At 55.6% G+C, this 25014-nt stretch overlaps 1 protein-coding gene across 1 annotated transcript; it reads left to right on the forward strand.

Moving 5' to 3' along the window:
• Nucleotides 1-5150: 5150 nt before the first annotated feature.
• Nucleotides 5151-24786, forward strand: RASSF5 (Ras association domain family member 5). Its single transcript, XM_026111713.2, has 5 exons — nucleotides 5151-5433; nucleotides 17688-17807; nucleotides 19182-19479; nucleotides 20272-20387; nucleotides 21604-24786. The coding sequence occupies exons 1-5, from the start codon at nucleotides 5314-5316 to the stop codon at nucleotides 21754-21756; spliced, it is 807 nt and encodes a 268-aa protein (XP_025967498.2). The 5' UTR covers nucleotides 5151-5313; the 3' UTR covers nucleotides 21757-24786.
• The last annotated feature ends 228 nt before the right edge of the window (nucleotides 24787-25014 follow it).

Consider the following 25014-nt stretch of genomic DNA (forward strand, 5'->3'; position numbering starts at 1 on the left):
CCCCCCCGCCCCTCGGTCCTGGGGTTCGTTGCTGCGTCAGGATCCGACGCCGTTCACGTTTTTGTAAGGAAACGGCGTTTCCGAGCGCCCCTTGGGCTCGGTGGAAGCTCGAACGGCGAGCGGAGGCTCCCGCCGCGGTGGCTCCTGGCGAGCCCCTCACGTGGCCGCGTCCCAGAGCCGTGTTCGCTTTCTAAAATTAGTGTTCCTGCCAGCTGCCGGGCGATTAGCTCCGCTAATAGGTGGCGGTGACTAAGGAGGTGTCACGCTTTAATCCTGCAACCAAACGCCTGGCCGTAACGGGCCCGAGCCGGGGGTCCGGGCGATGCTCGGGCGATGCTGCTGCCAGCTGGTGCCTGCTGCTTTGGCAGCCCTGGGCCGCGGATTTCCCTCTCGCCTGTGCAAGGGCTGCTCGGAGGGCCGTGCGTTAAAATTACCGTGCAACTGTTCTGCTTATGGCTAATTAAAAAAAAGAAAAGCCCTTCCTGCTCCCCCCCCCCCCCCGGCTCACTCGAGCAAACCGACTCGGGATAAGAAGATGATCGGCAGCTCACGCTGGACGAGTGTCCGCTGATAAGGGATTTCCCTGTTGCCCCGGGGGCCGCTGCCTTTGCCCTCCGGCTCCTGGCTGTTCAGCTCTGCTGCTTCCCGGGTGTTCCCGACCGAGTGGGATCGCCGTTTCCAGAGCAAACCGGGGCTGCTCCTTGGCTTCCCTGCAAACCCGAAACGTTCACAAGCAGTGACCCCGCGCCAGAGAAAAGGCTGCAGAAAAAAGGCTGCCGAGCCAGCCGAGCCGCGGCGGCGGCAGGAGCAGTGTGAGCAGCGCTGAAACACTCCCGCGCTCCAGCAGAGACCCCAAATCCCCTCTCCGGCTGCACAGCGAGCTCTTTTGCCTTGGTTTTAGGATTTTTCCCCCCCCAGTTCAGTGACCTCTGTGGAATTTTGGGTAGCTTAAAAGTAAATTGAGCTCTGTTTGTGTGGGAGTTAATTAAAAGGATCGGCAGGGCCGTTAAAGCGGCAGGAGGTGGTGAGCTGCAGCCAGGAGGGGCTGGGAGAGCGGGACCGGCGGGGGCAAGGGCTGGGCAGCGACGGGGCAATATATAAGTGTAACGATTGTTTCTGGCAGTGCTGGCTGTGCAGCCGCTGTCGTGGGAAGCAGTCGCGCACACCTTAAATATTACACCTGGGCTTTGTTGAGTTTTCTGTCCCATTTTGACCTCGCGCTAGTTAATGTCTTACAGCGGAGCGGGTCGGCGGCCAAAGCGAGCGCCGTGCAGCAATTCCTGATCCCAGCCGGCCCGTGTGTGTGCACGGAGCTGGTTGGTGCCGGTGCTCCGGCACAGCCTCTCCAGGGGGTTTTTGGCAGGATCCGATAGTGGATCCATCGCTCTCTTACAGCAACTGGCCCTGGAGGCGTTGGTGCTGGGTGACCTGCTTCCTCCCTGCCCCAAGCAGCTCCCTAAAAATTGAGTGTTTATTTTGGGTGTTAATCCGCCAGCAGCCTGGGAGAAGAGGCAGTGGGGTGCGAGGCGGAAACCGCAGCAAAAAGCGAAGGTTTCCAGCGCGAGGAGGTGTGGGAGCAATTTTGGTGTAGACGGGGTGCTTTGCAGCTCTGCCCTCCCGCGTGAGCGTGCCCGAGCGGGTCCGCGCGCTCTGCCCGTGCCCGCGTGTCACGCCTGTGTCTCTGCCCGCAGATTGCCGCTACACCTGCCACCAGGGCTGCCGGAGCCTCGTGCAGCTACACTGCCGCCAGCCGGGACGGCCCCCCAGCCCGCTCTCGCCCGACAGCAGCCTGCCGCTGCGCCGCAGCCAGGTAGGGCCGGGGCTGCTGCCGAGCCCGTCGTGCCGCGGGGCGGGGGCGGGGGGGGGTGGGGGGGGTTGAGTGGCCTCCTGACCATAAATTTCCTCTTTCTGGAAGACCTGATTTCTTGCTGCCGAAGGATTTCGGGAGGGTCGCCCTCACCGTGGCCACAGGGCGAGGGGTGGGGGGGTCCCCGGCGCTGAGCGGTGCGCTGCAAAGCACCGCGGAAGCGGAGGCAGAGGGGGATCCTCCTGCGGCTTGGCAGGATGCGAGCATGGATTTTGCTGGCTTAAGAACCTTGATTTAAGAGTTTCAGGGCTCGGGGGGATCTAGGCTCTGCGGAAGCTTAAAACATCACTTAAAACCCAGCAGAATCGGATCCGATGTGCATGGGGGGGGGCCAGGATCCAACGCTGCAGGCTTGTTTGCTTTCGCTTGCATCCTCCGGGCACGGGGTGCACGCTGCGGTCCGTGCCGGGGGGAGCGCCGGGGCTTGGCGATGCAGCGCGCGTTCGAGGGAGGTCTGCCGCCTCGGCTCCCCGAAAGCAGCTGCCTTCCCGCGGGGCGTCGCTGGGGGGAGCAGGGAGGCCGGCGGCGATGCCCCTGGCAGTGCTGGCAGCGATGCTCTGCTCCGGGCGATGCTCCGGGCGATGCTCCGTGCGGGAGGCGGGAGGCGAGAGCAGGGCCACCGCAGTGGCTCCTGGCATGAATTGCTCCGCGGGTGCTGCAGCGCCTGGGGCTCCCCGGCACCGGCGCAGGCTGGAGCACCCGGACGCGCGGTCCTTCTCCTCCCTCCGGCATGTGAATCCTCCGAGTCTGCCTTCGGAGCAAAGGGACCGAGACTGCAGAAGACAGCACGTGCATCCCTTTTTTTCCGGAGTGCTTTTAATCCAGGGGATTATTCCGACTCAAAAGAAAATAACTGGGAGGGAACCAGGAGTTAGGTAGGATTTACTTTCTTATAAGTTATACATTAAAAAAGGATCCGAATGGAATATGCACCAAGCACGGAGTTATTTTAGACACAGCATGACGCCGTGTATGTATTTGTCTGCATCTCCTTCAAATGTCATTGGGCTTCCCCTCAGCGAAGTTAGAAAAGCTTCAGTTTTGGTTTTTGGTTTTTTTTTTTTTTTTTTTTTTTTTGAAAAATCAGAAGGGCTTGTGTCTTCTTCTGGGTGATAAAAACAGCCGGTGGGTTCGTGATGGCTGCAGTAAGGGGGAGGGGGCCTGTGCGTGGCGGCGGTCCTCAACTCAGATTAATAGCTGGCATAGTTGGAAGTCGATAAATAGCATTATCAAATGTAAGCAACCCAGAGACAGCAGAGAAATACCTACTTTAATATCACGTACTTAAGTACTGTTACCTTGTAATAGCAGGCATTAATATTTTGGGCTTTGATCCAGCAAAGTACTTAAGAGCGTGTTACATCCCGGTCCCAGATTAGTCTCCCTGGGCCAAGTCCAGGCTCGGCTCAGCCGACGAACCCTCCCCGCGGCCTCGGCAGGACCCGGCTTTCGGGAGCGGCGTCGCGCCCGGGCGCGGGGTTAGTCTCCAGGCCGGCTCCAGCGTGGGCTCGTCGGCTCCGTCCTCGCGGAGGGAGTCTGCTGGGACCCCCGGGCTTCGGCTCCGCGGGGCTCCCGCGTCTCGGCACGGGCCGAAGGGCAGCGGTGCCGGTGCGGATCGAAGGGCGCGAAGGAGGGAGCCCCGCGAGCTGGGGCAGCGAGCAGTAGCCCCATTTTGCAGAAGAAAGCTCCGACCGCAGCCCGTCGCGGGGGGGATGGAGCCGGGGGGCCGCCCGCCGCTCCCCGCGAGAGCAGCGTTGCAACGAGAAGCGTGCCTGGAAAAGGCCGTGCAGGAACTAACCTAAGAGCAACCTAGTGACGAATTCCAGTTCTACATAGCCTAAAAACTACTTGTTCCTCTGACTTTAAACATCTTCCATGGTTTTATAGCTCTCCGTCATGTCCATGTTCTTTCTGTCCTTCCTTTCCAGCTCCGCGAGCGGGAGCCGGCCTTTGCCTCTAGTCCAGGTTGCTCTTCTCTGAAGCTCTTACAATTCTGTTTTCTTCCCTGGATGGGCTGGACGGCTCCTGCATGAAGTGTTTGAAGTGGGGGCACAGGATGGATTTATCTGGTGGCATAATATTTTCTGGCTTTGTTCGCTCTTCCTTTCCCAAGTAATTCTGCCGGGTCTCGTTGCTGCGTCGACGGCGGCTGCGCGTTGTGTTGTGTGTGTTTAAAAACTACCTGGGATTAAAGTGATCCTGGGGTCTGTAACGAGCATTGAGAAATGGAAGCGCGTGTCCGCGTGCTGCAGGGTGGGGAGAGCAGGGCCGTGAATGAGGGTCTGCTGTAGCTTCCCGTTGCCTCGGGTCGGTGTCGGGTCGGGCCCCGTTGGTGAGAAATCAGGCGAACCGCAGGACTCGCGTTGCGGAGGAGAGGAGAAATGCATTCCCTGGCCGTGAGGTTTCTAAATATTTATAGCTCAAGAGCAGCGACAAAGAAGGCTTGAGCTTCCTGATTTGCCTGCCTCTATCCTGCTCCGCAGATGAACTTCTTGAAACTTATTTGGCGGGGGGAAAAATCCGTCCTGAAATTGTAAGGATTCTCCGTGGCATTTCCAGTAATATCTTGGTGTCCGAGCAGTTCCCGAAGTGCAGCGCGGTTCTCAGCGCGGGGGGCTAGGCTCTTTCGTTGGCCCCTCGGCCTCGGCGCGGACGCACTCACGGTTCCCAGGCGGGCGGGATGTAACCGAGCCCCGCTGGGGCGTCGCGTCCCCCCAAGGCTCGGCCCCGCGCGGGAGCCGCCGGCCGGGATCGGCAAACTGTCCGTGCAAATCCCCGCGGATGCACGCGTGACGGCACCGGAGCGGGGAAGGTCGCAGGAGTTTGAAAACCTGCGGGATGAAATGCAGGGCTGAGTGGAGGGAGGGCGGCCGGGCTCTGCCCCGGGCTCGGTTTGCAGCCCAGAGGGGACCGGGATGGCCACGGCGGGGGCTCATGCAGCGTTTTAGCCCATCTGGAGCAAACGCTTCCTGCATGAGTGCAAACGGAGGAGCAAATGCCGAGCAGAAGGGGCTCCGCGGTGCTTCCTCACCGGAGCGGCTCGGGTCTCCCGGGCGAGCCGGGGAGCCGAAACGCGGCCCGCGGGGATGCGGGGCTGGCGGCGGTGGCGGCGCGGGAGGAAGTGGCCGGGCCCCGGGGCGCGAGCCCGGCGCAGGAAGGGGGAGGCGATGCCGCGCTCGCGCCCGGCGCTGCTGGGCTCGGCAGCGGGCTGAGCCGCGGGCGGCAGCGGGGAGCGGCGGCGCTCGGCTCCCGCGCTCGCGGAGGAGGAGAGGGAAGGGTTACCGGCGGGGCTGGCTTTGACAGAGCGGCAGCCCCGCGCGCCGGGGATGCACAGGCGCAGCCGGCGCCGTGAGCGGAGGATGTGAGAGGAGCCGGCGAGAGCACCGGTGCTCGTCGGCCGGACCCCGACGGCCGGACCCCCCCCCCGCCCGCAGCCCCCGCCTTAGATGACCATCGGCAGCAGCATGAGCAGCGGGTACTGCAGCCTGGATGAAGACCTCGAGGATTGCTTTTTCACAGCGAAAACCTCCTTCTTCCGGAGCGCGCAGAGCAAAATCCCTGCAAAGGTAGCGGCCTCGTGCCGCCGCGGGGGCCGGGCGCGGGGTGGAGGGATCCCCGGTGCCGGCGTCGGTGCACGTTTGCTTGCAGCGCTGCCGAAATTAGCTTGCAGCTGGAGCGGGGCTGGCAGCGTGCCGTCCGCGGGGGCACGGTGCTGCCTGCACGCGCCGCGGTCAGCCGCCGCGCCGGCCCCGCGGCAGGTTTCCTCGGCCCTGTGTCACCCCTGTGCACCACGTTGTCCCCCCCCAAGGACCAAGCGGTGGAGGAGATGCTCGAAATGCTTTTTTTCCCGTGGCTTTAGCAGGGCAGGCTGCAGCCCCCGCCAGCCCGCCCGGGACCAGCTCCCGGCGCAGAGCCGGGCTCCGGCCCCCATCGAGGCCGTTGGTGGGATGGGGAGGCTGCCAGCGGGACGGGGAGGCCGTGGGGCCGAGCCCGCGTGCAGGCGCGTTTGCACGGTGGCGGACGTGGCCTTTGGGCAGAACGAGGCGATGCCGGATGGGCGACGCTTCGCCCCCAGGACGGGGTTTCTCCGATAACCCCAGCGCTGGCCGTGCAGCAGGCTGCTTCGTGCCATCAAGTGTTTATTTAAAAAAAGCCTCCCCGACATAACGCTCGGTTCGCCAGCCAGGGCTGGGGGGTAAAAGGAGAAGGAGAGCAGCAGCCATTGCGGAAGTGGGGGTTTTGCTCAGGAAGGAGCACGGTGACGCGCCGAGAGATGCAATCGTGCCGGGGAGCGCGCCGGCCGCGGGGACGAGCCTGAGCCCTGCCCGTCGGCCTCGCTCGGCATCGCGCGGCGGCGGAGCTCGCTTCTTCGGGCTTCGCCTTTCGGCAGCCGGGCTGGAGCGCGAGCCGTTGGCGTTACGGGGGCACTGGTCTGGGCAGAGCCTCGGTCAGCTGGAAAAACACGTTTTTTTCAAGAAATGCTCCCTCAGATTTAACACGGGATATTCCCTGTTAGCCACCAGCTCCCTCTTGCTATGAATAACCAACGCGTACTGCTGGCTCTTAAATGTCATTTGATGATTCATGTGTGTAGGAGATGTAAAAGATCACAGTTAGTACGATGTACCGTGCATCTGCCTCCTTTTTAATCCCGTTCTTTTTCAGCCAGGGCACTGCAGAGCCTTTAGTTACCTTTTAAAACAAGCCTGATTGTGCAATCCCCCGGTAAGCATCCCTGCGGTGCCCGGGCAGATGATGCTCTGGGCACCCGTGGGTGCAGGGTGCCCTTCGTCCCCGTCCGCCGCAGCGAGCCCGTGCTGGCCGGGCAGGACGGAGCCGCGCAGGGGCGGTTATCTGGGGAGGAAACAGCTCCTGTGCTCGAGGGGAAGAAAAAAACCCCCAAACTTTGCCACCCAGGCCAGTGACACGGCGTAAGAGGCCTCGCTCGTGGCGGTGGGTCTCCGCCGCGTCTCCGGTTGGGGGTGGAAGTCGTTCCTGGCCGTGGTGGTGTCAGGGCTCGCGGTGCCGCAGGTCCCGCGGACGAGCTGTGGGGACCCCAAAACGTGCTGGTGAGGCTGGGCCTGAGCTCTGCAAGGGGCAGTCGCCCAGCGTGGCAGGGGGACGGTGAGGAGCAGGTCCGGGAGCTCGGGTGATGGCTTGGTCGGGTGGTCGCCCCTCGCTGAGGAGCATCCCCCCCCGGGACAGCGCACGTCCCGCAGAGCAGCTAGCACGGCAGAGGGACCAGACCCCCTCCCCCCCATTTTTTTTGCTTTGCATCTCGCTCTTCTAGAACAATTTTATTAAACATGGAACGTTTCCACAGCCACCGTTTATGAAACACCTACGTGCGGCAGCAATTTTGCATTTCAGCTACTTGGTGAATTATCTGCTCGTGGCCATGTGCAGTTAACATCGTCTGGGATCCAAAGGCTGATTAACCGGCCCGGTACGTTTGGGAATGGCCGTGTTGGTCCATCCGTCGACGTGCAGGAACGATTCCCCAGTCCAGGATGCGAAGGGCGACGAGCGCTCCGGCAGCGCCAGCCGCCTTCTGGCATTGCCCGCCCTGCAGAGCCATCGTCCCTGGCCTCCCTGGCCATGTCCTCGGCTGGGCAGGAATAAATAAGTACAGAGAGCTTAGGGAAGCACATCCCGAAAGGCTCAGGAAGCAGTCGGGGCTTTGCTGGCCGGCCGGCTCGCAGGGGCTGGCTCTCCGTCCCTCGCCTGGTCACCAAGTCCCGGTGACACCGGGCAAACTCCAGCCCTCTTCGGTGCCTTGGAGGGCTGCACGTCGCAGCCGCGGCCGCCCGGGAGCACCAAGGTGATCTCTGACCGCGAGGGGCCGGCGGTGAGGGGCGGCAACGCAGGCGGTTTGGGAGATTTGTTTCTTGGCACCGGTTCCAAAAATACCGATGTGTTTGCAAGGTGGGGGAGTGGAAGCGTGCCCTTGGGAGGTGCAGCTGGGCCGAGACTTCAGCGGCTCCGGAGTGACCAAGCAGGCAATTTCTTTCCCTGGTAAAAAGAGGAAAGACGTTAAATCTTGTTGAGGTGTTTGCCATGGAGACCTGCGGAGCCGCGTTGCTATGCTGCCAGGTAACGCAGCTGTGCTGGGGCTCGCTCCGGGGCTCCCGGCCCTGATCACCGCGCTCGGTGCACAGCTGCAGGCTGTGAGCGCCGCGCCGGGACGGGAGCTGGGATGGAGCCTCTGCTGTCACACGTGCGCGACGCTGGACAAGCAGAGTCAGCGAGTGGTAACACGGCTGCTTCTCTGGCCCCGTGTCTCTTTCCTCTCCTTAGTGTGAGGTGTCCAAGGTAGGAGCCACTCCTTGCTCACAGGGTATCGGTTGTGTTTCTTGCGATGGTGTCTCCATCCTTGGAGATGGTCAAAGCCCACTGGACGTGCCCCGAGAAACTGGCTCGAAAAGAGGCTGCTCTGAGCAGGGGGTTGGACTAGACGATCTCCAGCGGTCCCTTCCAACCTTGACCCTTCTGCAGTTCTCAGAGAAACCCCTTGGGCTCAGCAGCTTGCCAGAAAGCACTGCAGACTGGTTGGTGTCTTCATCCCGGCGTTCCTCTAGCACATAGGCCAGTACGTTAATGCAAGCAGGAGAGCAATGGAAATAGCCCCAGGGATGGTGGCTGTGCACCGTCCTCATGAAACTACAGACCTGAAGCTCTTGGTGTCCCAGAGCTCGGGCGCAGGGCAGGTGGAGGGAGAAGGACCAGGAGCCCCACCAGGCACAGGCCTGCCTGGTCCTCTCCTCCTGCAAGGAGGTGATGGGTCTGTGTGAAGCTGGCTCCTCTTCTCTGACTGTATTCCTTCCCACCTTTGCTGGACCCAGGCAGCCCGCTCTTATCCGTGTTGCGTGGGGAAGATTATATCAAATGAGCATTAGGGCTTGGTGGTGTCTGGAACATCTCACTGGTTTTTAACTAAACAAAATGTTGGCTTAAGAATTCACTGGCTGTTCCATGCAGCATCTGTGCTGTTTTATGGGCTGCAAATAACCAGCAGGCATTTGCTCTGCTCGGAAGGCAACGAGAGCATCGCTCGCGCTGTGCAGCGCGGCACGAGCCCGTGGCGGCTGAGCCGGGACACCAGCGCAGGGTCCGGTCCTCTGCCCGTCTTAGCTCCTTGGCTACCTACTGCTCTTCACCAAAGGCGCATAAGAGCATGGATGACTTACAGAGATCAGCCACCATCAGGCTTTGCTGCTTAAGCCTTGCAAAGCCGAGACTCCCGCTTCCAGAGCGGCGGTGCTGCGTGTGGGATGACGGGTTTCCAGTTGGTCTGCAGGAGCTTGTTTGCAGCTTGGCGGATGTTTTGCCAGACTCCCCTTCTGCTCTGCCCCGGGGAGGACTGTCAGCCGCTAATGGGGCTCTCCGTGGCAGATGGAAGCAGAGCAAACAGGCTCACGAGCGGGCAGAGCAGCCGAGCAGCAGTCCCTGGTGCGGCGCGTCCCTTGTAAAGGCTCACGTGGTGCTCGTGTGCGGAGCGGGGAGAAACTTTGTCCTTCTGAGTTGTTTTTCACTCTGGTCCTGGCCCTGGTTGGCATGGGGGGTTGGCTGCCTGGTGGGAAGGGGAAAGAAGAGCGGGAATGGCGTGGAAGCGAGCACCAGGCTGGAAGCGGGGCCGGCCGCATCCCGGTGCCGCAGGAGAGCTCCCCGGCCAGGGACGCTTCAGCCCCAGGGTGGCCTTTGCGTCAAAGGCAGGGCTTTTCCCGGCCTCGTACGGCTGCGATCAGCTCCCAGGCGGCCAGGCCTGGGGACCATACTTGGGATGTAGCCCAGCCTCTGATAGAGGCCAGAGCATCTCACCAGGCAGGTCTTTGAAGACGGGAACGTGTTTTTGTTTCCGTGTTCCTGCCCCTCTTCCCTGCCACTGTGTCCCCGCGTGGTGACGGTGGAGATGCCCTGGTCCATGCGGGACTGCTCCGGCCTGGGTCTCCACTGACCTGGTGCTCCCTGGGGACAGCGTTCCCTCCCATCTCCCGTCAGGCACTTTTGAGCAGAGATGTGGCAAGGAAAAGCTGTTTCTAAGTGAGATCTCCATGGAAATTGAAACACTGAGCCCCTTTCCACTTGCCTGTAACCTCTCTGAAATGCCGCAGTGATGCTTTTCCCCTTCGCTTGAGATGCAGCGCTCTCGTGTTTTCTGCCCTTTCCTCTGAACCCCGAAGCAAACCACAGCATCTTTGCTGAACTTTCTGAAGGGGGTGAAATACGTGGGGTTTTTTCTCTTGTCTGACTCTTCCCCCGGCGCACGCGTGCTCCGGCAGCCGCTCCTTTCCCCATGCCCCGCTGCAGCCTGCAAGCGCGTGAGATGGAGGGGAAGGTGCTGGATGTGCCGCGGCAGCACGGGCTGGTGTGGTCGGCTCCCCCGGCCCTTGCCCGCGTCCCAGGCCCCCGGGCGTTTAATTAGGGCAACCCCTCCCTGTTGGAGCTGAGTTTGCATTTCTGAGCCGTTGGCTAGTGTTTCTGGCTCGCAGCTTGAGGCTTTCATCGCTTTCTCCAGCCCTCGTGTCCCGGTGGGTGACGGTCGCAGGGCGGGAGCTGCTGGAGGCCCTGCGCGTCCATCGCCAGGCCGGTGCGGAGCAGAGATGCGGCACTTGGACGAGCTTCTCCGTGTTGTGTCTTCTGGTGCTTTAAAACAAACCTTTCGGTTAATACGTGGAAGAATTGAGCGCTGCTGCCCTGAGGCGTAAGATCCCTTCAGAGCGGGTCTTCGAAATACGCATGCGGTCTGAGCCAAAGGATGAGATGGGGCTGCGTTTTTGGGCGTGTAAATTGCCCCGGCGTTGCTGGTTTGAGGGGAGATGGAGCTGTGCCCGAGCACGCCGCGGGAGGACTTGGCCTCCGCGCTCTGGTTAGGATGATCTTTGCCAAGAATGCTGCGATGCTGGGCCAAATCCATCTTTAAGTTCTGCAGTCAAATTCATTAACTAATTAGCCGATGGGGGAAACTTGCTGCGAGTGAGGGGTTGGGGAGAGCATCTCCAGGGCGTCTGGGTCCTAACTGCGTGGAAGCTCTCCTTGCCCTACGGAGCCGGGAAGGGTGGTGGGAGGAGAGGAGACGTTGAGGGTGTTGGTGGGCGCTGGGATGAGCCACAGCTCTTTCCTTGGTGGCAAAGTTTGCCCTTCGCGGCCTGCGTCCCGTGGGATGTGCACGCTCGGCCTGTCCACGTACGGTGCTTTGTCACATCTTGTTTAATGAATAGCAAACGTGCAGTTCGTTAGCTGCCAGCCTTCTCCCTCCTGAGCTTTGTGTCCAAGCCATAGATGTCCCTGGGTCCTGGAGGTCCCTCAGGTGCCCGGGAGCGGTGGGGAGATGCGATGAGCCACGAGCTGCCGGGTCCTCTGCTCCGTGGGAGCTCCTAGCGAGGCTGCTACTGCCCACAGCGAGGTAAACCATGGCGAGGAACTGCTGCCTGTGCTTTTTTATTTATTTATTTATTTTTTAAATTTGGGGGTTGACTTTTGCAAAGTGAGAGGCTACAAGAAGAAAGCTGGGAGCGGAGCGCATCTCTCCCAGCGTTCTTGCAAACCTGTAAATGCTGAAATGGGTCACAGAGGCTTCCAGGTGGCCTTTCTTGGCTTTGAATCGCTCTTTTGAGAGTGCATCACCGCGATGGTGATGGCCCGGGGGTTTTTCCCTCCGCTGTGCTGGTCCGTCAGGAGCTCGCGGCGAGGAGGCTCGCACGGCTGCTGCGCTCGTGCGCTGCGTCCTCGGAGCCCGGGGCGGGTTGTGCCTCGCTGCGGCTGCTCTTCCCAGGGCGTCTGCGTTGGGCAGCTTTTGTTCTCCTGAGCATTAACTCCAGTGCCAGATGCGGCTTACGGCCGGGGGCCGCTCCTTACAGCGGAGAAATAGCGTAGGTTAGGGGCAGCCGAGGGAGAGAGCCGCGTTTGCAGCAGGCCGCGCTGCCCGGAGAAAGGGCCGGGGAGCGGAGCGGTCCCGCTCGCCTCTGCGCCGGTGCCCACGTGGCCGCGGCACGTCATCCGGCTCGGGCCTCGGCCGGCGGCTTGGAAACCTGCTTTTGTGGCAGTTTCGGAGGGGAGCGAAGTCCCGTTGGCCGCATTCGACCCGCGGCCCCGCACGGGCAGCGGCCCCGGACCGCTGCACCGCGTCGATGCGGCACTGCCCGTCGGCTCGTCGGCCGGGGAGCCGCGGGGTCGGCGCGGGCGGGGAGGGCCCGGCGTGTTGTTTTGCTCTCGGTGTGTTTCATCCTGTGCCCGTACAACAGGAAATGTGGCAACGGTTTATGGTTAAGAGCTTCTGTTTTTCTGCCTTCAGCGAGAATTGCACGTTCTGCACCAGAAACTCTGCAAAACCGGAGGTCTGGGTAGAGCCGCGCAGGGCAAGAAAGAGCTGATCTGGTAGCAGGAAAAGCAGCACTTTTCTCTCCAGGCAGTGTCTGTCTGTGCCCCCGTGCGGTCCCCTGTCCTCCAGGGCAGGAGTGCTATTTCCAGCCGAATTCCCCTGCCCTGGCTGTGATGGTGGTGGCGATGCGAAGCTGCGGTGCTTTCAGCGCGGGTTTTCCACCCGGGTTTTGTTCCCTTCGGTTAAGACCGCGGTGCAAGCCGGGGCATGCCGGCTGCAGGAGTGCTCCCGCGTCCCAGCGGGGTAAAAGCGAGAAACTTTTCTTGGTTTCTCGTCCGAGCTGGTCGCTCTCTGCATGCCTTAAACCGTCTGCTGCAATGGAAAGGGTTAAACCATCGCTCACTAACACTGGGAGCTTAATGAAAGCAAATTAACTGCATGCCAGATGCAAGATGACAGGTAAAATGACCCCAGGAGAGCGTAATATGGCCGTTCAAACCCGTGTTTGTCAAATTGTCACAACGCCGGGTTTCGCTTTCAGCTGCAGCTGCGTGTGGAAAGGGAAGGAGCAACCTGTTACCGTAGCCGTGGGCCGCAGCCCCGTAAATGGGCCGAGCTGCGGCAGCCGAGAGCAGGTCTGGTTTTCTGGGGAACCTTCAGCTGCAGCCGCCGCTGATCCGCGCTCGCGTGTAGATCCTGAGGTCTGGATGCTTCGGCGCGTGTTTGTTTTAATCAAAACAAATGGATGTGATAAACAGATAAATTATGGGCAGTGATTTTTAGCTCATGTATTTTCACAGACCCTGGTCTGTCTTATTCTCTAAGTGTCAGAAATGAAGAACGTGAGGTTGGGAGAAAGGACCACGTGGCCAGCGCGGAGCAGGGCTGCAAACGCGCCCTTGGGAAGGGGAACCGGGCGCCGTTCTCGTGCCGAGTGCTCCGTATTGGGGAGCTAAAAACTAGTTTTGTAATGCACAGAGCAATTGCCTGGAAAGGTGGCCTGAATGGGACATCCCACCTCCACCCGTACCTAGGTTTTCCCCTCCTGAAGCAGCCCACTGAGGTCAATAAACCTAAAACACGCCAGCGCTCCCGCGTCGCTCCCCGCTCCGTGCTCCCTCCATGGAAACCACGCGGCATCAGGCTCAGAGCCGCTCAAAAGGCTCCTAATTGCCGGCACGTGGTGTTTTTCTCCTCTGGAAACATCACAACAGCGGAGGGACTTGCCCAAACGGAGAGAAGCAAATTGCAGTGCCAGAGGCCGACCCGGCCCTTCTGGTCGCCTCCAACGCGCGTCCGGAGCGATGCCGCCTGCGTGGGTTGCGTCCGGGCCGCAGACGTATCCCGCACGCCAGCACGGCACGCGTCACCCGCGCGGCTGCCCCGGCTTCTCGTGTGGAGGGGACCGAGCCGATTTGGCAAATCTTGGGATTGCAACTGCCATTTTCATAAATGGATGTTTATGTGCAATCCTTAAATACCATAGCAAAGTGGCATTTTTTTTTTTAAAGGCAGTGAGCAAGAAAGACTGAGTAATATAATGTTAAAGTGTTCTTCCAGTGGGTTACTATGACAGAGCTGCGTTTCGAGAGGTCTCATATGGTTTGGCCAGGCACAGCTGGGGATTCTGAAATCTTGCCTGGGAATCACTTGGATCCTACAACGAGCCTGGGAGCCTGGGAATGACCCGGGCTCCCGATGAATGAATGAATGAATCCACGATCGGGTTCCTCCGCTGTCTCGCCAGGTTGCAGCCAGGGTTTTTGGTTGTCCTTTACTTCATTCTCTTTCTAAAAGAAATATCACGGGTAGCCTGGGGTGATACCATGTTATTTACTGCCCTGCCAGGTCCTCGTCTCCCGTGCCCTGGGATTCGGCTGGTCCCGCTCTGTGCTCTCCTCCTCGCCGGAGCTGTTTCGGTGGAGCGAGCGGTCTGCCCCGCGTGCGGTCTTGCTGTCCCCATGGTCCCTGGGGCCCCAGGGGGGCCCGTGCCTGGGAGACGGGCTCTCTTCCCACGGTTGTTTTTTGCTTGGCAGTTGCAGTTTTCAATTTAAGCCTTACCAGCCTCGACAGCGCATCCCTTCACGCTGCCTGCTTTCCCTTAATGCCAACTTCTGCGCAAACCCACATAAAATATGGGACTCGTGCGAGCGGCTCCAGGCAGCATCGTCTGCAATGTATTCATAGCCCGTCTCTGGGGAAGGTGGTGTGTTATGGCAGGCAGCAGAGCGCTGCAGTGTGAAATACGGCTCGCTGAGCGTATTCCAAGGCACGCGCCAGCCTGTTCACAGCAGGTACAGGTCCGGGATGCTAAAGGCTGTGCTTTAAAGGAGACCTGTTCCCGTTGCCTCTTGACCAGAAAGCCCCTCCATTAAGGGGCTTTGGGGAAACCTGGGCTTTGCTCTTGGATTGAGAATTTTATTCTTGTGTTTTGGTTTAACTACTTATCTGTAATTAACAGCGTGAGTTAAGCCCCCTCGAAGGCAGACCCGACCGCCTGCTGCCGGCGAGGTGAGGGGCTAAAACAGCCAGTGCAGAGATGCAGAAGCGGTGCAAAGGAATGACGACCAGGTGTTTCTGCAGGCTGCGACTCTTGCTGCTTATTTGCATCCTGCCCCGTGGTTTGACTCGAGGAACTGGTGTCCCTGGAGCTGCGATGGGCTCAGGACAGCAGCTCGGCTGAGGCAGCTCGCGGTGCATCCTGCGGGATCCGAGCCTGCTCTTAGAGGCTGCACGCAGCGATCCGCTTTGCAGTCAGCTCAGTGCTGTCCTTGCAGCAGGTTATTTCCCCCAAGGAGACCTGACTGCGGCTGCTGGGCTGTACCACGCTGCCAGGGAACTCCTGCGTTTGTTTAGCTCGCTGTATTTCATTATTTTAAATAGATTTGCTTAGCCTGCTTGTGGATTTAAATTTGCTCTGGGGTCAGGCAGATCCTCTCGATTCCATCTGCCCATTGCAGGGCCATTAACCCTGCTGCGTATTCATTTTGAAGGCGAGCAAGTGCTTGTATCTGAAGTACCTGCTCTGGGCTTCTTGCCCCGGTGCCCAGGTGGAGGGGACGGATGCTGGGGGCCCCCGGAGGCCCTTGCTGTCCGTTTGCTGCGGCCGCACGGCTTTCTGCTCCGGGTCTCCCTTCCCTGCGCCTCCCGGGTCCCGCGAAGCTCTGCCGCGGGGAGAAACCCTCCGGTAACGCGCGGGGGGGTCTCTGGGGCTGCGTGCGAGCTCTCAGGGTGCCTGTGGGTGAACGACAACAACAAAACCCTGCCGGTACGTGTTGGTGCACGGTTTCTTGGCTGGCAGCAGGCTTTAGGAAGAGCTCACAGTTCGTGAGCTTCCCCGGTGCCCGGGCCTGCCTGGAGCTGCCCACCTCCGTGGGGCGGCTGAGGGAGGATTGCATCCTGACATCCCGTTTTCGGGGCGTTTGTGGGCTGCCGCAGTCGCTGCACATATGGGAGGTGGGAGCCGAGCTCGAGCTTTCGCTGAGGATTGCGTCGATCCTGGTTCTCTGCAGAAAACCATCTGCAAGTGCGTGTTCCCGGTGCTCCTGAGCCTCCTGCGGCTCCCCTGGTGTCATCCCTGCTCCCTCCCTGTCCGAGCGGCCCCGGAGGAAAGCGTGGCCTCCCTGGGAGGCGGCTGCCGGTGGAGGATCCGGCCTCAGTACTGGGTTGCCTCTGCAATGGGCAGCCCCACCGGGAGCCCCGGCACCGGCGGGAGCCGCGTGTGCCCAGCCCAGCCCTGGGAATCGGGGCGTGATTTCCCGAGATGGACCCCCTTCGTGGCTCCATCGTGATGGCGAGATCCGAAAGCATTTATTTCCTCTCCACTCAAGTGCTCTCACCCCTCGGTTACGTTTGCTGCAGCTCCCCGGAGCTGCCTCTCTGGTGGGACCCGTGTTTTCCAGTTATTCATTAGAGACATTTACAGAAAAGACCTGCATGTGAACCCACCCGCACGCCGAGTCTGGCTGTGATTTTGCCTCCTAAGAGGAAGTTCACCAAAATCTCCCGGGGAGGGAGAGAAACCGGAGCTCTTGCCCTTTCAGCGGTGCCTCGTGTAGGAGAGCTGGCTGGTTTCTGCTGCAGGCTGCAAGTGCACTGATTTCTTAGTCATGCAGGCTGCCTGCTGCCTATGTGATTTCACTGCTTTTAGCTATAATTTCCAAACCTTTGGACAATAGAAGTGCATTGCTTTGAGGAATAATTCAGGGAAGATTTAACTTTAGGCTCTGCCTGGATGAACCCGCTGGAGGTGGTTTCCGGGAACGCTGCAGGTTTTGGAGGGGGGGTCGCCTCGCTTGGCCACACAAAGCCAGTGAACACTATAAATAGCATGTGATTTTCAACCGCATTGCGAGAAGCAAAGAAAACTCTTGGCAGGTGCTGGCGGATGACTGGGTAGATTTTTTTGGAAAGTGGGTTTTAGAGCCGGGACTCTTTTCCCTGCTTTATCCTGGGCTGTGTCCTTACTGCTCTCTGGAAGCAGAGCAGTGGCTCGTGGTCAGGCACCGCTCTGGGGTGCGGAGAGAGGCCAGAGCCCACGAGCACGCGGACCCGGCATCTCCCGCTGCTGCCGGGCAGCTCCCGCGAGCCATGCGGGGCGTCCTGCCCTGCCAGGAGCTCTCTGCTTTTACTCTGCTCCGTGAGCGACCCTTTTTCTAATCCCAAATGAGACTTTCAGTTTTATGCTTTGCCACTTAAAGTGAAGGTTTTGCGCTCCTTCGTGGAGCGTTGAAAGCTCTTCTTAGCTGAAATTTTATTTGTTATTTAATAAAAAAAAGGAAAAAAAAGATGCGTCTCTGCACGCTAGAGGAAAATGCTCAAGAAAGGCTTTTTTTTTTCATTGCAATCAGCAACTTCTGTCCTGGAGTTGCTCCTCCTGGGCCCTATCTGAAGCCAGGACTGGAAGGAGCAAGTATCACAAGCCAGCTGCCGTGCAGATTCTGCTAGCTCCTGGCACGCTGCAGACCGAGATGCTCGACAAGCAAAGCGTGAGCTGCGGCCCTTTGCGGCTTCTCCGACACTCAGCCTGCGTGCTCCACCTCCAGCACCGATGCTAGAGGCAGCTGGGAACAGGTTCCTGGCCCGCTTGGTGGGCTGGGGGGGACTGCGTGGCTGGGATGTGTAGTTGCAGTTTGGCCTGTGCAGCAGTCATCCATCATTGCTGAAGCGACAGCTTGGAGAGACACGAATAACCAAGACATGGTTACCATTAGAAAGACAGACGCGCGCTAGCTGAAGGATGTGGTGTTACCGCTGCCTTTAGCCTTCTAGAGAAGCGGGTTGGGCAGGACGGTTGTATCCCTGCGTATCTGGCCTCTTGGACATCCTCGACCGCAGCTTGCGAGGCAGCAGAGTGCCGCCTCCGTCTGCCGTCACGACCGACGTGAGCTCGGGAACCGTGCGTGATCTTTGTTCACGTATTTCCCAAGCAAAAGTAGAGCCAAACAGGTGCGGTGTTGTCCAATATATAAAGCAACTAAAGCCTGTCCCTTCTTATTTCAGAATGCAACAAAACCAGTGGAAGAGGAGAAACCTGAGCCTCCAACCATTACCGTTCAGGAGATTAAACAGAAAATCGAAAAGTACAATGCAAAGGTTACAAACTGCTTGTTGATGAAGCTGGTAAGTACCACTTTTCTTCTTGCATAATACACAGAGAGAGTGATGCTAATTTCTCTGGGCTATGACTAGAGTCAGCTTGTATTAAGTTAGTCTCCAAGGCAAGGGGACTTTGGGCTCTAGAGCTGTTCCTGCCATCCACACCTGACCAGCTTCGTCCCCTGCTCTGTCCTGCTTGGGTTTGTTTTGCATTTGTTACCTGACACTTGAGATAACCGTTCTCTGCCTCTGTCCTCCTCCAACTGGGAAAATTGGCACAGTAATCTCTGGGCAGCCCGTGCTGCAAACAGCTTGCCACGAATAGCTCCGGCTGCGTCGTTCCGGTGCGGGTGAGTCATAGCAGATCTCAAGCTGCAACACTGCAGTTCAGCAGCTGTCACAAAGTGTATTTGGAAACGCAAGGACTTTCTAGAAACAGATGCTATTCGCCGCCACTGCCAGGCTCGTTTAAGCAGAGGTCTAAGAACCACCGTAGATTTCTTATATTTCAAAGCTTTGATTGCAAGCTTTTTCATCCCCGCCTGTAAGTAAAGCCCTGATGATATGTGTTGAGAAGAAGAGGAAATCACCTGTTTTAGTAATCAGAGTAGCAGAAACGTGCAAATTTCCCAGGCTGTTACAGAGCAAGGGGGAAAGCTGTCTAAAAGAGTGAAATAATTCTTGGCACTTACAAGAATAGCAGCTATGTAACTTCCTGGTGCTTGATGACATCTGAAATAAACCTAAAGTTTATGTAAAACAGTAAATGTTACTTATCTGAGATGGGGTGTTCAGTTTATTATTGTGTGACACCCATGAAACGTCTGTATATAGCCAGGCTTTTTCTTTGATTTTTGCAGAGTTGAGGGACAGGGTAAGGGACCAATTGTGAGACGAGCTGATCTTGAATGATGGTTTATTGCATGCAGATGTGAGAATCTCATCATCTGGGAATAAAACTTTAGAAGTACAGTTAGGAGATCCAGCTGAACACTGGGGGTTGAGGCCCACGCAGAGTTTTCAAATCCGCATTTAAGTGCAACTGCCAATTACATATAATATTTTCATAACTAACTTGTAGCAAGATCAATTTTAAATAAGGCAAGATAGCACAGATGCGAGGAAGGGATGAGTCATTATGGAGTAGTAAGGAACAGGAAAAATTCAGTAGTGACTAACCTAAATTACTGGTTACTTTTTACGTGATTAATAAGAAACCCTCAGACTCCTAACAGCACACTAAGTACAGTGGAAAGTTCTTCTGCAGTCATCCCACAGGCTGAAGCACCGCGTTAGTAGATCAGAAGGCCCCTTGTGTGGTGGGGGAAAAGACTGGCACGACCTAGTCCCAGGCCAGGAAAGCTCGCAGGAACGTGACTCCGATCTCCTTTGCTCTAGAACGATGATGGAACCTACACGGGCTTCATTAAAGTGCATCTGAAACTGCGCCGTCCCGTGACGGTACCAGCAGGGATCCGGCCACAGTCCATTTATGACGCCCTCAAAGAGGTGAACCTGGCTGACATGACGGACAAGAGAACTTCCTTCTACTTGCCGCTCGATGCCATCAAGCAGCTCCACATTAGCAGTACAACCACGGTGAGCGAGGTGATCCAGGGGCTCCTGAAGAAGTTCATGGTGGTGGATAATCCTCAGAAGTTTGCACTTTTCAAGGAAATGCGGAAAGATGGGCAGGGTGAGTTCATGCCCTTAGAGCAGCAAGACAGAGATGTGAACGCAGAATTGTTTTCCTTGGACCGGTCAGCTTTCCTACAGCTGATCGGTTTTGCTTACTATTTTGTGTTACAGAAACACTGAGTTCCCTAACTGAGCCTTTTTAAGCTAGGTCTTGTACTGTCCTCTCCCACTCCCGAAAGGCTATTGAGTAAAAAGAATTATAGACAAATGGTGGCAGAAATAGGCTTCTGTTCTCCATCTGTGAAACTGGATTTAGAAAAATTAGGTGTGCTACCCATGCTGGTACAGGGTGTCTGTGACAGAGAGAAGCACCAGATATCCAGTGTTTCCAATCAGTGCTTTAATTAGGAGTCATCTGCCTGTATTTTTCCTCAAAGCAGACTTTCTGTTTTGCTAAAGTGAACTTCAAGCATGTTGTTCACTGAGATCTGGCTGGCAAATTTTCTCATGAAAAGTGTGGTACCAAAGCATTTGGTCTAGCACTCTCAGTGGTGTGTCAGACAGTGTCTAAATTTTGGATGAATAAATGGCCTGATGTCCAGAAAATGGATACTGCCCCCACGTTTTTTTGAAGTCAATGAGGAATTGAGTTTTCAAAATGGGGTTAAAGCCCTGTTAATCCACTTAGGACCTAAAATAGAGATCGTGATACATGTCAGATAGATGCTCACTACTTCCATCATGATCCTAAGCAGTGTGAACCACTAGCACATGTTCACGTTAACTTCCTGAGCTTTCTTCTGCCCGGTACCCAACGGCTCATTGTGGGTCTCTTCCCGTCCCTTTGCAGTTCTCTTCCAGAAGCTCCCTCTGACGGAGTATCCCTTGTATCTCCGGCTGCTGGCTGGCCCTGACACAGATGTCCTCAGTTTTGTGCTGAAGGAAAACGAAACAGGGGAAGTTGAGGTATGTCTGTGACTCTTTCCCTTGGCTTTTACATGAACGTTAACAGCTCTACCGAAACACGTGGCAACGTTAAACGGACCTGTGAGATTTATGGCAGCAGCAGCACAGGCTGACACGGTGGCACACGAGCAAGTTCTCTCCCTCTGGTGTTGGTTTTACCATCCAAAATACTGAGTTTGATACTAGCTTTTCTCTGAAGTTAAATTTTTATGAACTGCTTGGACCTTACCTACTTTTTGAGAAATGTCTAGACCATTTATTGCTCATAAATTATGATGATTTTTAAGGAATTAAACTTGAGCTGTAAAAAAGCTGAGGCCAGTTTTGATGGCCAAACCATAGTCTGTTTACGGAACCAAGCAACAGTCCCAAAGTCAATCCTCAATAATTAGATTAGCTAAATACTGCTATAGCTAATCCACTAATTTAAATAGAAGCTAGGGACATTCAGGCAGTAAACTGACAATCAGCTGTTAGTTGCAGTAATGCTCCACATCATGACGAATGCAAATGTTAGTAACTGCAGCAGCCCACCGAGATCCAGCTCCTGCACTGAGGAGAGTCCCTAGCTCAGAGCCGTGCGGGGCAGGTGCCACGCAGCCGGAGAAGTCAGGTTGCGGTCAGTAGAGATGCTACAGGAATGCTAACTCTTCCGCTGTAGTTCTGAAGAGGCACAAAGCAGTGTTTGCTAAGTGATCTAAATCATCAGCTTGTGGCTGGCATGTTCCACCCTGTGTCACCCCCTGACAACGCTGTGCTTGAGGTGAACAGTCGGAGAAGCTTGTCTCCTGGTGCCCTACGCAAAGAGCTTTACTGCAGCACCAGCGATCGAGGTAACTTTGCCATAAAGCACGAGAAGCACCGGCTCCTGCTAGTGAACGTTGCCTGCTCCCTCTCTGTAAGGAGTGCAGGTGAATGCCAGGTCGATTCTTTGCATGTGTATTTCAGTGCCGTTAGGGAACTGGGCCATCTCTTGCAGTGGAAGCTTTGATCCACCTGGGTCAGTAAGACTTCTGTTAGGACTGCAGTCTCAGGGGCTCAGTACTGTGTGTTGTAGCCTGTTATCCTGGCTCTCTCACAACATGACACCTCCTACCTGGAGGTCAGATGCATATTTAAATGTCTTCTATTGTTCCTCTTCACAGAGTCAGGAAAAAACAAAAGTAAAGTAAACTGGTGTGTGCTTACTCTCCCTCTCTTTTTGCTGTTCCTGCAGTGGGACGCGTTCTCCATCCCAGAGCTACAGAACTTCTTAATGATACTGGACAAAGAAGAAAAGGACAAAATCCAGCAAGTGCAACGGAAGTATGAGAAGTTTAAACAAAGACTGCAACAGACCTTGAAAGAAGCAGGAGGCAAGCCTGGATAACTGTTCAGGAGGCACACAGACTCAGACTAAGCTAGGTATTATTTTTAAAATGAAAAGACACTTCTCAGGACACCTTCCAGTGGTCACTCACTGTCCCTCTTCATCCTTCCATTATGGACTGGCACATAGTAACCATAAAACGAACAAACTGCATTTTCTTCTTCTGAAACCTCTTATCACAGGACCAGAGCCAATCAAGGAATGGGAAGCCCGTTTTAAAACTGTGGCCCTCCACAAGCCAACACAGCTGCTGGCTAACTTTTGGTTTTGCATTGAACCATCAGGTGAAGAAACATCACGGAAAATGCTGAGTGTTGAACCCAACAGGAACATCTACTGGCTAATTGTCTTGAGCAGGGTCAGCCCACCGTTCGCCCTCCTCCCGGCAGCTTGCTTTTCCTGTTCCAAGGTGCTGCAGCTGCATTGCGTGTCTGTGTGGCAGAGGTCTCATTTCGTAAGTAGAGCACAGGAAACAGCAGATAAAGTGGAGGAGGTTGTTGCACCAAATCACGTGGGCGTTGCAGCTGTAACTGATGCCAAACAGACTGTTGTTCAGTGCTAAGTTAACCAGTGACATGTAAAGTCATGATGCCAAGGCAGCTGCAACACCACAACAGTCTTTTAGTAAGTAGTATTGAAATTTAGTAAAGGAAAAGTCATCTATTTTCATCCTAATTAATTTTTAATTTTTTTAAAAAAAAGCTTTGAAGTAAAATTAAAGCAAATATTCCTGATGCTTAGCTTAGCTAGCCTGCATTTTACCAGTCTCCTACTCTGTAGGAATTGGGACCAGTGTTTTAAGAAATTGTTTGAAAAGTGTAAAGATGACGGTCGGGGCATGGGACAATGGTTCGGCATAGAACATCTAGCAATACATGTCTAAGAGTAACCCAGGAAAGCTCAAACACCCTTTTTACAAATCAAGCTGATCTTGTGCTATGAACAGGTCAGGAACTGAGGGAGAAGAGCTCCTCTTGAGGCCAGCGTGCAGATGTGTGGGTCACACCTGGAGCACGGGCCGCCTCTGCAGGAAACGCTTAGCACCAGGAAGAGGGAGGGAACTGTTAGCCTCAGAGGCTTTCCTCCCACTGCCATCTTCTACCATGTTTCCTCTTGGTACCGCTCCTCCTTGCAGTGTCCCACCATCCCTGGTAGCAGCTCGCCTCTGCCTGTGCCACTCTGCCTGTATCCTGTTCCATCCGTACCCTTTCTGCATGTACAGGAAGGTTACCAGGTTGTGTTTCGTGCTTGGAGCTAGGGGAGGAAAAAAAGCTGCTCTCCCTGTGCAGTGCTCCCGCTGCTGCCAGACACATGCACCTCTCAGCCCTCGCAGAGATCGTCTGGCTGGAGCTGGAGCTGGAGCGTCAGCCACTGCCCCGAGCTCAAAGCCTCCACGCCGTCACCGCTGGAGAGCAAGGGAGGCTCCCGGGATGCCGAGCTGAGATGGCTTCCCCAGGGTTACGCGTGATGCTTTGTACTGAGCACACTGCACGCAGCCAGTTTCAGTCTTCCCTCTGTTTACACAGGACACAGCAACAACGCTTACCAGGAAAATGGAAAATTAAAACTAGCCACGTTCAGGTGGAGCCTGTGAAATGGTTTTATATTGACTTGGTGACCCGAGTGTCCCTTTGAACTTGCTCTAGAAATTGCCGTGATTTCACCTGGGTGAAACGGGAAGGGAGGGAACAGGTTACTAGGCAGGACAGACAACTTGGAAGAGTCTAAAATTTACCTCAGTGCCTTTTTTTCCTTAAGTGTAAAAACTTTACATTTGGGCTAAGGAGGAAGTTGGAAGGGGCTTTTGTCAAGAGGCCTTGTCAGTCCCTGCCCACCCCCAATACCTAAAGTACTGTCGTGATGAGGCTGCTTTTGTCCGTAGAGGGAAGAGGAACTGTTTGCTTCTTTCTTCAAGGTAACGGTTTGGGATATTTTTTTTTCCAGATTTATACTTGAGTATATTTGTTATTTTTGTTTATAACACATAAGAGAGCAACTGTATCACTTCAAGCCCCTCGGTTTGTATAAATGCCACTTTGCAAGCTCAGTTCCAGCTCACGTTTTAGTCAGTAGTGCAGAAAGGGTTGCTCACAGGGCTACGGCCTCGGGCGTGCGGTGCTGGGCCTCCCGGCTGTACTGTATTCTCTACCCAGATGACCTTTAACAACGTGGCGGCAGCCCAAATAGAGCAGCGATTTTTCATGCTCTGGGGCTGTGTTTGCCCATTTGTAAGAATACTTATTACTTCACTGTGCACTTGTGAAGTAATTTAAATAACATTTATCTAGCGCTTTGAGTCTTGAAAGCACTGTATAAATACTTCTGTTCAGTCAAGAGGAAGAACGCTGCAAAAACTGCCATTGGTTCTGAGAAGCAAGATCCAGAAGCTTGTTTTTAAACCCCTTTGCTTTCTGGCTAAAAGTTGTAAAGGGTTTTTTTTTGTTGTTGTTTTCTACTAGAGTTTCGGTGACTGTCTCCCTCTCCCTTCCTGAAACCCAGCATGTCTTAGACATTTTGTAGAAGGCATGGCTTCTTATGCAATTACCGTGAATGCTGCTGAAAACCTCCTGCAAAGGGGAGGGCCGTTTCTTTTGTTTTTTCAAGATACGGGGCATTTGAAGAATAGGTAGATCTTGAAACTCAAATTCTCAACAGTCAGTTGACCTGTGCTAAGGCACGAGTCTAGGATAGGAGTGTTGGCCCCTTCCTTAAGCGCAAAATACTGTTGGCAGTGCCTTTGGTTAGTATATTGTGTTGCCTAGTTTGTGTGAATTTATTTTTCATGTCTATTGTAAAACATGTAAAATAATGTGTATAGAATGGAATAGTAAAGCTTCTATGGCAAAGTGAAATGCATTTTTGCAATGCTGTAATTTATTTTTACTACTCCCTAGTAATTCTATGGCATTTTTAAAAAATGTCTCACTTCCAGCTTTTTTGAAAATTCTGAAATTACTTGTTCATATGCAGACAGTGTAAAAGACAAAGATAATAAAACTGTCAGTAATTAAAGAAATCTCTTCTAATTTATTTATCTGGCGCCCTCCCGTGGTACTTGTATTACATGTATTAAGCCTAAATACAGAAATCTATCCCAGAGGTGAATTCAAGCTTCTTAACCCCACTGTAAAGTGTTGAAAGTTTAAGCTTAAACTAAAGCGGTATAGAACATATACTCCTGTGAAACAACACCAGTGTTCCATCCATCTAATTTGTAGCCAAACTTATGTCTTAGTATGTCCATGTCTACCCATGATA

The sequence above is a fragment of the Dromaius novaehollandiae genome, chromosome 27 (genome assembly GCF_036370855.1).
Source record: "Dromaius novaehollandiae isolate bDroNov1 chromosome 27, bDroNov1.hap1, whole genome shotgun sequence".
Lineage (NCBI taxonomy): Eukaryota > Metazoa > Chordata > Aves > Casuariiformes > Dromaiidae > Dromaius > Dromaius novaehollandiae.